Raw genomic sequence first — 13383 nt, 5'->3', positions numbered from 1 at the left:
GTCAGCCAAGAAATGAGTGTGAGCCAAGAAATGTGTGGTAGCTGAGAAATGTGTGTGAGCCAAGAAATGTGTGACAGCTGAGAAATGTGTGTGAGCCAAGAAATGTGTGTGAGCCAAGAAATGTGTGTCAGCTTAGAAATGTATGTCAGCCAAGAAATGAGTGTAAGCCAAGAAATGTGTGGTAGCTGAGAAATGTGTGTGAGCCAAGAAATGAGTGTGAGCCAAGAAATGTGTGGTAGCTGAGAAACGTGTGTCAGCTTAGAAATGTGTGTCAGCTGAGAAATGTATGTCAGCCAAGAAATGAGTGTGAGCCAAGAAATGTGTTGTAGCTGAGAAATGTGTGTGAGCCAAGAAATGTGTGACAGCTGAGAAATGTGTGTGAGCCAAGAAATGTGTGTGAGCCAAGAAATGTGTGGTAGCTGAGAAACGTGTGTCAGCTTAGAAATGTGTGTCAGCTGAGAAATGTGTGTCAGCTTAGAAATGTGTGTCAGCCAAGAAATGTGTGTGAGCCAAAAAATGTGTGTCAGCCAAGAACTGTGTGTGAGCCAAGAAATGTGTGCCAGCGAAGAACTGTGTGTGAGCCAGGAAATGTGTGTCAGCCAAGAAATGTGTAATGAGAAGCTATACAATCCTTGTGACCACAAAATAGGACCATTGCTAAATTTACTATATTTTCATGAAAAGTGCATCCTGTTATTGCTGTGCCATGTGCAAATAAAAGTGGGAAAAAACACTTCCATGACCACAAGAACTCTCCACTAAAGCGGAGTCCATTGCACAATTCCGACAATGTCACAAGCACGTGTTTCTGAATCACTATCGAATCAGGGAGAAGTCATCGTGACATATCCGTGTCTACTTCAGTGCCCACTTGTCTGAAGCAGTTGCAGCACATATCTTTATTAACACAGTTCTCATGTGTTCAATTTGTTCTCATGCATTGGTTGCTGAAGCACCAGATATTGATCAGCACACCCAAAATTAATTTTTCAGATGTTTATCAACATTACACCTTCATCAGTTGCCATATTTTTTGTCTGTTGTATATAACCGGAATACTGATAAAAGGGGGAATAAACCACTCGCTCCAACATTTGAACAATGGTCCTCTTAGTACTTTTGGTTTGGTTTGTTGCTTAACGCTGCACTCAGAAGTATTCTAGCTATATGACGGCGGTCTGTAAATAATCGAGTCTGGACCAGACAATCCAGTGATTGACATCATCCACGTAACTGGGATACGATGGCCTGCATCAACCAAGTCAGCGAGCCTGACCATCCGATCCCGTTAGTCGCCTTTTACGACAAGCATAGTCGCCTTTTAAGGCAAGCATTCATGTTTTGAAGTGATTGGACACAAGTACCCTGCGTCACATCCTTTATTACCCATAGGGTTAGAAAATAACAGAGTTCATAAAAATCATAAACCGTCATCCATAGGGCATTGTTGATGTAATTCGAACCTTATTGTGACATAACCCTGAAATGGATTTAAAGTTTTCGAGGTTGCATGATTAGAAATCACATTCCGACTGTCACTTTCATAATCTGGTAAGCAGTGCTCTGATTGGTGGGATGAAAGGTCGTTCTGATGTGACCCCTAATGGGATGTCCTCAGATCTTTGTTAAGCAGTAGCGAGAACTGAGGTCTGATTTTAATGAAACTGCACCTTAAATAATCTTTATTTATTGTACCTGCTTAGTAACATATGGAGAAAATAGCTTTGTGCAACACCTCCTTTCCTTACTTGATAAAATACACAAAATCACAAACATCCTACCAAACATTCTCACTTCATGTGAGTCACATTCACTGACAGTTTCTGTTCACAGATTTCCTGAGCAGTCTGTTTGGAAAATATAAACATTAAAATAAAATGCCTCATGCACAATTGTTTTTTTCAAAATGGATGAAAATCTTAATTTACTGTAGCCTAATGAATGAAATCATTTTGAAAAACACACTGTGATATTGCTTTTTAAAATATCAATGATTACTCATGTCTTCAAAATACTGTATTGTTTCCTGACTATAATTGACAAGGAAATTTTTGATATTTCTCATATATTTAAGTAACCATAGCAACAAAAGTATGAAATATAGGTCCAGTTTTATTCCAAAGAAAAAAATGTTCAAATACACATGAAACATTGTATTATTTCATAACAATATTTGACAAGGATATTGTTATATTCCTCATATATTTAAGTAACCATAGCAACAGAAATATGAAATAGTTTCAAATTTCCTAAAAAGATGAAATGTTCAAGCATGTACAGAAATGGTCGACCTAGTTTTTCACAGATGAATATTTCTTAGCCGTAATTGCACCTTAATTCTACCCTACCCACATCTTGGCATGGTGCTTGTCAAATAACTGGCAGTTCCCAATCTCTCCTGTAGATGCGGACCCATGCAACGTGTCGTTAGTCACACCAGCACATATTTAAGAGCCCCTTTTATTGATCTGTGACTTCAAGTCTGACATTAATAGAAGAAAATGTCAGATTATGCCTTACTTTCATTCATCATACCTCCATAATTTCTCCTTTTTCTTGGCATTGTCTCAAATGATATTTGTTGTTTTAATCAAAAAGTAAACATAAAGTTGCAGTGACATTTGGAAAATGACGGGTAACCTGACTTCTGTCTTCCCTTACATGGAAGGATTGCAAATTACCCGGTACATCAATTACCCGGAAAATTCAGCATTTGGTATATTAGTCTTAGGAATTAGTCAAAAGTGTAAAAGACAATTATTTTTCTGTGATAATTGGCCAATAGTTAAAACTAATCATTGACCACAGTGTTGGATATATTGTCTGCCAGTTCCAGACAGGCACAGCATAATCATATTTTTTTGAAAAATTTACTTTTCCCATAATTTGTTTTCTTAATTTTCTTCACTAATAAGAAGAATCTCATAATAATTAGATCATTTCTCACAAACCTTCCACAAGAGGTCAAGTTAGGTGAACCCTGACTTAACTTTGACTGTCCAGTGATAGTGAAAGATGCATGGGTTCTGGAGCCAATCAGATGACAGGTTTCTAAAACAACTCGGCTTCATTTCTCTACCACTCCAGTTAGAATTTTGTTCATCTAAACAGAAGAAAAGCCACACAGAACCAAATGTCCCCTCCTTAATATACATTTTTGATTAGTGTTTCAAACTGCAGAGTCCACTGCATGTGCAAATTTTTGCAGTTTTTTTAATAAAGTGGCATGTGAACAGATGTGCTGAAGATGGACCCCACTTTCTTTCTAATTTTTTTTAAATACCTAAAATTAAAATATAAACAAATTCAAAATTTCAAATTCAAATTATTTAAAATTATTCAATTTGTTTTTATATACACCAGTTGGGCAGGACATGGACACCCTTTCTGTGATCACCTGGTGTCATCACTGATTTTCAGTGATCCATTCATATAATTTAATCACTGCTATTTTGCCTTTTACAATCACCAGCTCAGAATTGAGACCAGCAGATATATTAAAGTGCCTAAAGAAGACAGATTGTGTTAAATCTGCAAACGTCAACATATGGAGGATAAATATAATTTTATTCTAATATGCAATGTTTATACCGGTAATAATCTGAGATATAAGTACATTCATCAGAAATTCAGTGTCAATCCATCCTAACATTAGTTTAACATGGTAAAGTCTTCAATAAATGTACCTACTCTGAAATACTTAGCCACTTATGTCTACAAATCTCTGGGCCTTAGATCTTTGTTTATATGAATACTTGTCTTGTTACATGTATATATCTCTCCATCTTCATGAGCCAAGAGAGTTAACTGATTTTAAAAGTCCAGTTTCCACCCTTGCCGAACTTGGCTGGAATTCCTTGGCTCGATCGTAGCGCCACCAGTGGCTATTACGAGTTATGTCCTTTCTATACCTCTCCTATTGACCAATCAGATTCAACCTCTCGTATCACTTGCATTTGCTTCAAACAAAACGGTGGCGCTTAGTCAAGACGATCTGATCGATAATCAAGATCTAACTTGTGATAAAACGAGTCTTACATCGCAAAGTGCACCAAATCACGTGAGCACCTTGATTAAAAACATGAAAAGATTTAGAAAATATCTGTTGACAACGAGCTAGCGGTGCACATGCTTTGCAAATCCTGCAGTCGACCGAAATGCATAGACTCGTTAGTCCAGCCAAAATGTAACTCCATAATACCAGCCTAGTTTGGCAGGGGTGGAAACTGGACTTTTATAGTCAGTTAACTCCCTTGCCTCAGGAAGATGATATCGCTCTCATTGTTGTATACACTTTGATGTAGAACAGGACAATGGCCTACACTACTTACTGAATAAAGACTTACTTACTTACTAATTTAATACCTGCTACTTTTAACAATATTCCAGCAATATCACGGCTTGGCCACCAGAAATGAGCTTCACACATTCAAGACTGGTGATTCACTCTTCTATTAAACCTCATACTATCACACAGCAGTTTAAACTGTAATCATGTCATACCACACATCTTAACACCACAGACAATAAGATATGAGGTGTATAGGTAATGTTCTACATCTCAAGGATCAAGTTAACGTCAGTGAGGCAGTAAATCCACATTGAGATAACACTGCCTGTCATCTGCCCACGATGAGAGTATATCATACATCCCTACACAATCTTCATCCAGGCCAGTTCCTCAATTAGACTGCTGCACCCGACCTCAAAGGCTCTACAACTCTTCCAGTATGTTCAGGAGAAGGATTCTCTGAGTGAATTACAGATGTATCCCATCTAGGAATGTCATGCATCACTGGCCAAGCTGATGGATCAATATACATGTCCTTCCGGGCCCCATACACTGGAGGACCGCCTCCGTGGTCTAGTAATAGAGCGTCCGCCCGGAGAGTGGAAGACCTGGGGTTCGGAGCGTTATACCAAAGACGTTAAAAGATGGTACTTGTTGTTACCCTGTCTGGCGCTCGGCATTAAGGGGCTAAAACAGGGACTGGTCAGTATACTGTGTCTGAGTGGGGTAATTATGTTAAACTTCGGCACGGTATCTCAGTGGGCTAGCACTATAAATCGGCATCAGACTAGTACAAGCAGCCACACACGCACACACATGCATGCATGTCGATATATAAGTGCAATAATCTTGGACGCGACGTTAAACCCAATTTCACCTCACCTCACCATACACTGGAGGCACATACAGGGTGGCTGCCACGCCAGTGAAGTCTCTCTGTGTGGAGGTGGGAGTAAGACCATATACTCTGACATCAGACATGTAATGTCATGGGCATATGTAGGGCAGATTGCCTCCTCTCAGCATTGGTTTGTTTGTTTGTTTAATGCCATGCTCAGCAATATTCCAGCTGTACAACAGCAGTCTGTTAATAATCAAGTCTGGACCAGACAATCCAGTGATTGACATCACGACAATGTCACAAGCATGTGTTTCTGAATCACTATCAAATCAGGAAGAAGAAGTGATCGTGACATATCCGTGTCTACTTCAGTGCCCACTTGTCTGAAGCAGTTGTAGCACATATCTTTATTACCACAGTTCTCATGTTTTGACTTTGGTTGGTTGTTTTTTTGCTTACGCCTTACTCAGCAATATTCCAGTTATATGACGGCAGTCTGAAAATAGTCAAATCTGGACCAGACAATCCAGTGATTGACATCATGAGCATCGATCCACGCAATTGGGATATGACAACATGTATCAACCAAGTCACCGAGCCTGACCACCCGATCCCGTTAGTCGCCTTTTACGACAAGCATAGTCGCCTTTTACGGCAAGCATGGGTTGCTGAAGACCTATCCTACCCCGGATCTCCACGGGTCTCTCTCAGCATAGAGATATGAAGACTCTTCACACCATTTCCTTGCAAGACTCTGCAGCAACTGGCAGCCTCTGTGAATTTCTTGATGTACGACCATCATTTCATCTTTGGGCAGGGAATGGAGGATCTTTTCTGACTTTTGTTGCTCTACCTGTTTATGTTGCCTGGTGCTCAATGTACATAGTTTCATATTATTTTTTTCCATCTGGTCAATTGATCTGAACTACCAAAAAAAAAATTAAAAGAGCTGTGTTTGACTAAAAAGAAGTTTTAACCATCTATTTGTCTGTAATTTGGTGAAAATTTGGCTCAGATTCAAAATATATATCATAAAGAATAATATTATAAGTCTAATTTTAATGATATACCTATTTTGATTGGTCATCAACTTGGTTAATAAGTCTAAAAAGTCAACACTGGCTCAGATTAAAAATATATATCATAAAGAATAATATTTTAAGTCTAATTTTAATGATATACCTATTTTGATTGGTCATAAACTTGGTTAAAAAGTCAAATATTTGATTCACAGTTAACAGGAAATTTGAAGCATCCCAAGTGTTGGCACTCAAGGAGCAAGTCAAGTAGTGATTATGTGAGATCAGCTAGTCAAAGTGAAGGTGGCTTGTTCCTGCAAGCCCCAGACCATTCCATGCCGAAAATAAACCCAACTTGTCTTTCAAGATCCAATCTGACAAACATCCTTTCAGACATTCTGTAAGATCCCTGTATTCCACTTGGCTCTCCATATTTACAATGAACAAGCACACCGCAATCATATCACCCACTCTCCAACGCCCCTCCAGACATCTTGTTACTACCCGCCATAGACAACTCTTCACATATTATTTCCATTTACAAAACATCTGTGGTATTGATATTGATCCTTATGGCTTTGACACTAAAAATCTTTTGCTGTTGACTAGGTTCCTCAAGAGATACATGTTCCTTTGACAATAAACCAGGATCTTTGATTGCTGGGAGCAGTACCCGTATCAGGCTATCTAACAATAATGGAGAACTAAAGGAGTCTCTACATCATTAGTTCATATGTTGAAAGATCACAGAGAGAAATTGTCAATGAAACCAACCACAACCAGACAATGGCATCAATTGGTTTCACTGGTCTGCCTCTACAAAATATCAGCCAGACAAGAAGGTCGACCTCCTGGGATAGGGTCAGGTCACCAATTACATTTGACTGAGCTTTAAGCATATGAGAAACGCCTACTGTCCTTTTCTGCTGATTCTGCACAATTGCAAAAAAGGTTGTTACCATCAGGAAACAATGTTACAAGACTTACTCCAACTACAAAATATTTCACACTTGATGTCAGGAATTCATTAGTAGGACAAATATCAATCCCACAATGCTAAGTTGATGTGTGCCCTATTTCCTCTCACTACTCAGTAATGGGGAGCCGGAATCCACAACAGGGTCCTAACTCGTACAATCAATATTATCTCCCTCGTGGACACTATAACACAATGCTTGTACCACAAATGCAATCCAAGTCCCTGTCGACCACGATATCTTACTTAAATCTATCGCAGAAAGCTGCAACGCATCCTGTGGAGAAGGTCGAGGCTGGTCTCTCGACTCACAGTGTCTCGGTGTGTCCTATTCTGTAGTATTATGTCTCCGGTGTTTGATCTGAGTGGGTGAGGGACTTGGTTTTATGCTGTTTTTAGCAATATTTCACCAAAGGGCTTCAAAACTGAATGCAGGGCCAGTGACCAGTGAATGCCTCAATATTCACTATGGGTAATTGGTCTGGAACCATAAATCACCCTGCAAGAGTGAGTGAGTGAGTTAAAATTAAATGTTATTTCAGCCATATAGCAACAATACCAATTTCTTATATTTTCAATTGTGTCATTTATGCAAAGTTATAGTTAAAAACAATTTATGAAACATATCATTTTTTACAGTTTTAAAACATGGGCCATAGGCCACCAGTAACCAAAGCTAGGCCACCTCGCTGGGGATCATAGGGGCTGAGTGCCTCTGCTTCCTGCTAACCAAGCAGGATTTAGTCTTCACTTTAGCTACTGGTGGTTGTGTACAATACTGACCGATATATTAAAATATACTCAGCAATGAGTCGGCTTAAAAACCCTGATTGATGATAGTTACATCGATTATGATGTCACACAGGGGGACAATAATTTTACGATACTTTAACCTCCTGGACAGAGCCGTTAATAATGTCAGTTGATAACAGCATCACACCCAATTACCCTGCAAGAACAGAAATACTGTGATATGTTGTGAAACAGAAAATATGTGGTGAATATAACTCTTGAATATATTACATCCTCTGAGGATGTATCGTTATTCAAGAATTACTACCTTGTGAATAGGGAAATGTCTGCTTCGAATCTGTATTCATGTGGAAAGAAATAAAACACTATGAGAAAAAAAATTCAACAAAACAATATGTTTATTTCCCTCCTGCATCTCATAAAACAAGAAATAAATCTCTTCCTGTGTGAGCCATTATACAAAAATAGAATACAATTTGGCTTATCGTATTCGACGTAATAAGCGCCCAGGGCGCTCTCAAAATTAGAAATATGGGGCTCTTATTAGAATATTAATTTGGTGGAAAAAAACAGAGTTGAAAGATAAATTTCGTGGTTTATGCTGACAGCCTGAAATGTTTATGTACGACATATATATTTTTCCAGAATTTCATTGCCCATTATTAAGGGTGCATATAACACACGAGTGCGTATTATAAGCGAATAAATAAGTCTTGCGTACATTGATCAATCGGAAGGGGTGCTAATTGGGATTGTTCACTAGTCAATATGTTAGCAATTATTGCCATGGGCACTTATTAGAGCAGGGCGCTTATTACGTTGAATACGGTAATCAATGTCTACTATCAGTACATGGTACATCAAGGCATGAATCCAAGCTTGGAACAAGGAAGCTTTGCGCCAATTAGCTTCTGTGTGAGTCAACTACCACGATGTAACACCATGGCGTGGAGACACATGTCGCAGCGTGTACAGATATCGTGGACACTCTACCCTATTCGGTAACCTCATGCCAGGTATCACATTGATCGAACCACAAATACCCGATGCTATGCATACATGATGAGCCACTCGTCTGAAACCTGCATGACAGAATGAAAGAAAACTCTATTTGACTTGCAGCCGCTGTCAAGACCAGGAATCTTGGCAGGCAGAGTTCAAAGATGGATATTGGAACTGTCTCTGACTTCGTGTTCACATTGTTAAAGTCGTGGATAATGAGGGAGTGAGTGAGTGAGTTGGGTTTAATGTCGCTTTTAACAGTATTCCAGTTATATCGTGGCGTGTCAGCTTGGTGGGAGGAAAGCCCTAAGTGATGCGGGTCTCAGAGGTTTACCACTTCGGTGAAACCCACGAGCACTGGAGGGTGCTGACAAACCTAGAAACATAATTGGTTTCTGGCGTCCCCAAGGGATGCAACTCTGCACACAGCTGTGTAGAAGGGGGTGCGCATTATAAACAAAATAATGTGTTTGGATGTTTTTTTCCCCACGGAAAGATATTACCGTGAGCACGTAACACCAGAAATACCATGTCAATGAATCCATACTGAATTACGCAAATTAATTATGTAATTACACTGTCTTGCTATAAAAAGTGTTCATTGTATATCTAGACTTATGTTTGTAACTTATTTCATTAATTTTATTCAAAATTCCTTTTAATATTGTTTTAATTAATTTCGACAAAATCATGTGTGCAGCGATCAGAAGACATGTGGATCTCCATACCAAACATCCATACAGCTGTATCTTGAGTTTGTTTGCAATCAACCAAGTCACCGAGGCTAACCACCCGATCTATTTAGTCGCCACTTACGATCAGCACAGGCTGCTGGTGACCTATTCTTACTCCAAACCACTTTGACCAAGATAGATCTTTTTATCACCCCAGCCACTGGATCAGTGTGCATTCTCAGCTCCCTGGGGAGTACACAATCCAAGAAGCCGGGGAGGTGCTCAAAGATTAACACTCACATTACCATCTCATTCCACCAGGTGCCTATTCACCGCTGAGTGACCAGAGGCATACTCTAGTGAGTCAGTCAGTTTGGTTTTACGCCGCTTTTAACAGTATTCCAGTTATATCGCAGGGTGTCAGCTTCATGTGGGAGGAAAGCCCGAAGTGATGCAGGTCTCAGACGTTTACCAGTTCGGTAAAACCCGAGAGCAGGGGTATGGTGCTGACAAACCTAGAAATATAATCGGGGCCAACAGGCATTCGAACCCACAATTATAGGTTTCTGGTGTGCCCAAGGGACGGAACTCTGAACAGCGAATAGCGGCGCCTAAGACGACTGGGCCACACGTGCCCCCGAGGTATATTCTAATGTGACACATGTGCTTCAGTGTGGGGCAGGACCGAAAACCTAGAAACTCTAAGGAGTCAAGCTGCTGACCTGCACCTGATTTGCCACCTGTGCGCTGTGCACCAAACCGGCTCCACACTTACCAAGGAGTTTGGTATTTTGACTGTTATTATGTCACATTATTGGAATAAAAAAATATTTGTAAGTAAAAGGCAATCTACTGTGTTAAAATTGAACGTATAAACCTGAAGCTATTGCCCATGTCAATTGACCAATGAATGGTAAGATGATAAGGAAAACAGTATCTCTTCTGGCTAGTTGACTACAGGAGAAACGTTGATTAGAATGGCTTACAGGCTCTAGAGATGTGACACCACTTTGAGACCCACCCAGGGCCCTAATTATACGTTTGAGACCCAAATTAATTAGGTTAGGAGCCCACCAATAAACATACAAAAATAAAAAATGGGTAGAATGACGTACAGAATGATGACAGACAATGCATGGCAATTTTACCTCAACCATCCACGACCAGTCGAGCCAATACAAATCCTAATGGTTTAGAGAATATTATGACAAGGATCAAACAGGACGTCTGCCTTGTAACGTTAAAAATACAGCTCTCTTATTGTTTCATCAATATCCAATTAAATAGAGCCAGCCTGCAGAGTGTCACTGCATCCTCGGTTAATTGAGTGATGTTGAGGAACATTGAGGTCGGTGACAGGACACATTAGAACCGGCAGGGTCTCTCTCCAAGCCAGGGCCACTCTAAATGCATTAGGGGCTCCTTGGGTGTCACTGACGCTAGCATGTCAGAGCTTGTTGGGAAGCTGATCTGTATTAAAGACACATGGTCTGTTTAACATGCAGTCATTAAAGGTCTTAGTTCTTCCTGATAGCAAATCGTGAAACTTTTTGTCAAGTTTTACACCAGCTGTGTTATAACGGTTTACTGATGCTCTTAACCAGGATCTGGGGGATGAGAAGAAGAAACTTTGCATGTTGAATCCACGGAGAAATAAACCTGTGTCTCCCCATGATGAATTCACACCCTGACTACCCATGAAGATCCGGGTTAGAATTGGTCAAATTCTTGTCACAAGAGGTGATGAACAAGATTGGGTGGTCAGGCTCAGTGATTTGGTTGATGTATGTCACTTTTCCTGTTTGCTCGACTCAAAGGATGCATTTCTTATACAGTAGTAGTGAAACTATCATATTTACAGTACAAGAAGAATAAAGTACAAACAAAACTACTTGAATAGTTACATTTTTAGCAGATTAATAATGTTTCTTACAACAATGTCTTAGTCAGCATCGTGTATACAGAACAAAGATGCCAGAATAAAGATTTGATATCAGTAACAGGTTTCACATTTCATTTCCTCCATCAACAGTGCTAATTTAACATCTTGTTGGATGTACCAGTTATATTTAAATGATGAAATAAATTATCAAAATCCTATTAATTCTCTATTTTGACTTGAATTTTTTATTCATTTATGCACAAACATAATATTGACTGCTTGTTAACTACAAACCAAATAAAACACATTCAAACTTACTACCGTTAGATTAAGATTTAATGTCATTATCCTGTATTGTGTCTCCATCACTGGTCACTTAATCCATTTTCCTCAAAAGAAACTTTTGAATGAATAGGTTTTAAATGAAAATTCTACAAAATAAGTAAAGCATAATTCGTTCTCAGACTCGCATGCCAATGTTAAAAGAATATTGGTCTTACCTACAGCCTTTCCTTTAATTAGTTGATTTACAACAAAAATTGGCCTAAAATTCAAATTTGGTAATAAATTCATAAAAATGATTTTCCAGATTAGTATTGCTGCTAATGAACGAAAATCAAGCAAGTTTTAACATGACAAGATAACGAAAGGTAATTGATTGGTTTTTTTTGTTGGGATAATTTTTTTTTATACATATTACAGGGCCAATTTTTTTTTCATTTTACCTAACTGTACAAGTCACCCACTCCAAAAGTTGTCAAAAGTCTTGTTATCTTTTCGAATTTCAGTGTCATTTTGGTTGGCTGCATAAGGCCTAATGTGAGAACAGGAAAAATACAATAAAGTTTAACAATGTTTTAACACTGTGTTGAACAGCTTAACAGTTCTATGACAGCATGTCAGCTTAATGTTGTCAAGTCAATAATGCTGCAGGTCATTACCATCTGCCAATGAACCAATGATCATCAGATCCTAGCACATCTAAGGGACACAACTCTGCCTTCTACTCACCAATCTGTATGACAGTCATCAATGACAAGCAGGGTCTTGCACCTATCACGGTTGTATGTAGGTTTATTTGCCGAGAAAAAACCCCTTCCAATACCAGGCGCTGATGTTGTCTTTGAGGGCGAGCTTGGGGCACTTGGCGAGGGGCCTTTCCGGGGTGCCACGGGAGGTATGAAGTCCTCATCCCGTAGTTCTCCTTGTAGATCTCCCGAGCTGAACCTCCTTTTCAGGAAGTTCATGCCCGTGGAGAAATTATCTTTAAACGTGTTGAACGAAATTTTGGCGGTTGGAGAAAAAAACCCACAGATCTGTAATACTGTCACGACCTTGGTGACAGAAGTGACCTTAGAGTGTAGGTGAGGGTGGTTTCCTCTAGTTAATCCTGCCTCATGTGTTGGAGGGTGTAGTTCTGAAATAAACATGATGTTTATATAAAATGAAGGGTAAATGTTTTGTATCTTGTTCATAAGTTGCGAGCATAAAAGTCTGACTAAACGTTTCACTGATCTTCTCATACAAGGTTCAAGTGCTGCGTATAGTATCTAGGGTATGGTAGTTCTCAAATGGGTTTGTATGTGAGTTTGAAGGAGGTGGGGAACGGGTATCAAGTGGATTACAGATCGTGAAAAAAGTGTAAGTGCCTGAACCAAACAAATCACAAATGGTATGTGTTTGTTTGTGTGTTTGTTTAACACTGCACTCAGCAATGTGAAGGCGGTCTGTAAATAATGGAGTCTGGATCAGACAATCAAGTGATTGACATCAAGAGAATCGACTTATGCAACTGGGATACAATTTCACGAATGAACCAAATCTTTGAGGCTGACCACCCGATCCCGTTAATCGCCTCTTAATACAAGTATGGGTTTTTGAAGACCACTTCTTACAGGGTCACTGGTAAGAATCAGTAGAGTGCTTGGGCATCCCTGCAGACAGT

At 39.4% G+C, this 13383-nt stretch overlaps 1 protein-coding gene across 4 annotated transcripts in view; it reads right to left on the bottom strand.

Moving 5' to 3' along the window:
* The window catches only part of LOC139444883 (synapsin-like), a 92717-nt gene extending 79867 nt beyond the window's left edge, over positions 1–12850 (bottom strand). For 2 of the 4 annotated variants that reach the window (XM_071225887.1, XM_071225888.1), the window contains exon 1: positions 12450–12850. In XM_071225887.1, coding sequence (XP_071081988.1) covers positions 12450–12685 — 236 coding nt within the window. In that variant the 5' untranslated portion in view covers positions 12686–12850. The remainder of the gene's footprint in view (positions 1–12449) is intronic. The other 2 variants (XM_071225885.1, XM_071225886.1) reach the window with 1 other exon arrangement.
* Positions 12851–13383: the final 533 nt, after the last annotated feature.

Source organism: Haliotis cracherodii, unplaced genomic scaffold (genome assembly GCF_022045235.1).
Source record: "Haliotis cracherodii isolate W230 unplaced genomic scaffold, xgHalCrac1.p SCAF_6, whole genome shotgun sequence".
NCBI lineage: Eukaryota > Metazoa > Mollusca > Gastropoda > Lepetellida > Haliotidae > Haliotis > Haliotis cracherodii.
This window is presented reverse-complemented; position numbering and strand designations above follow the sequence as displayed.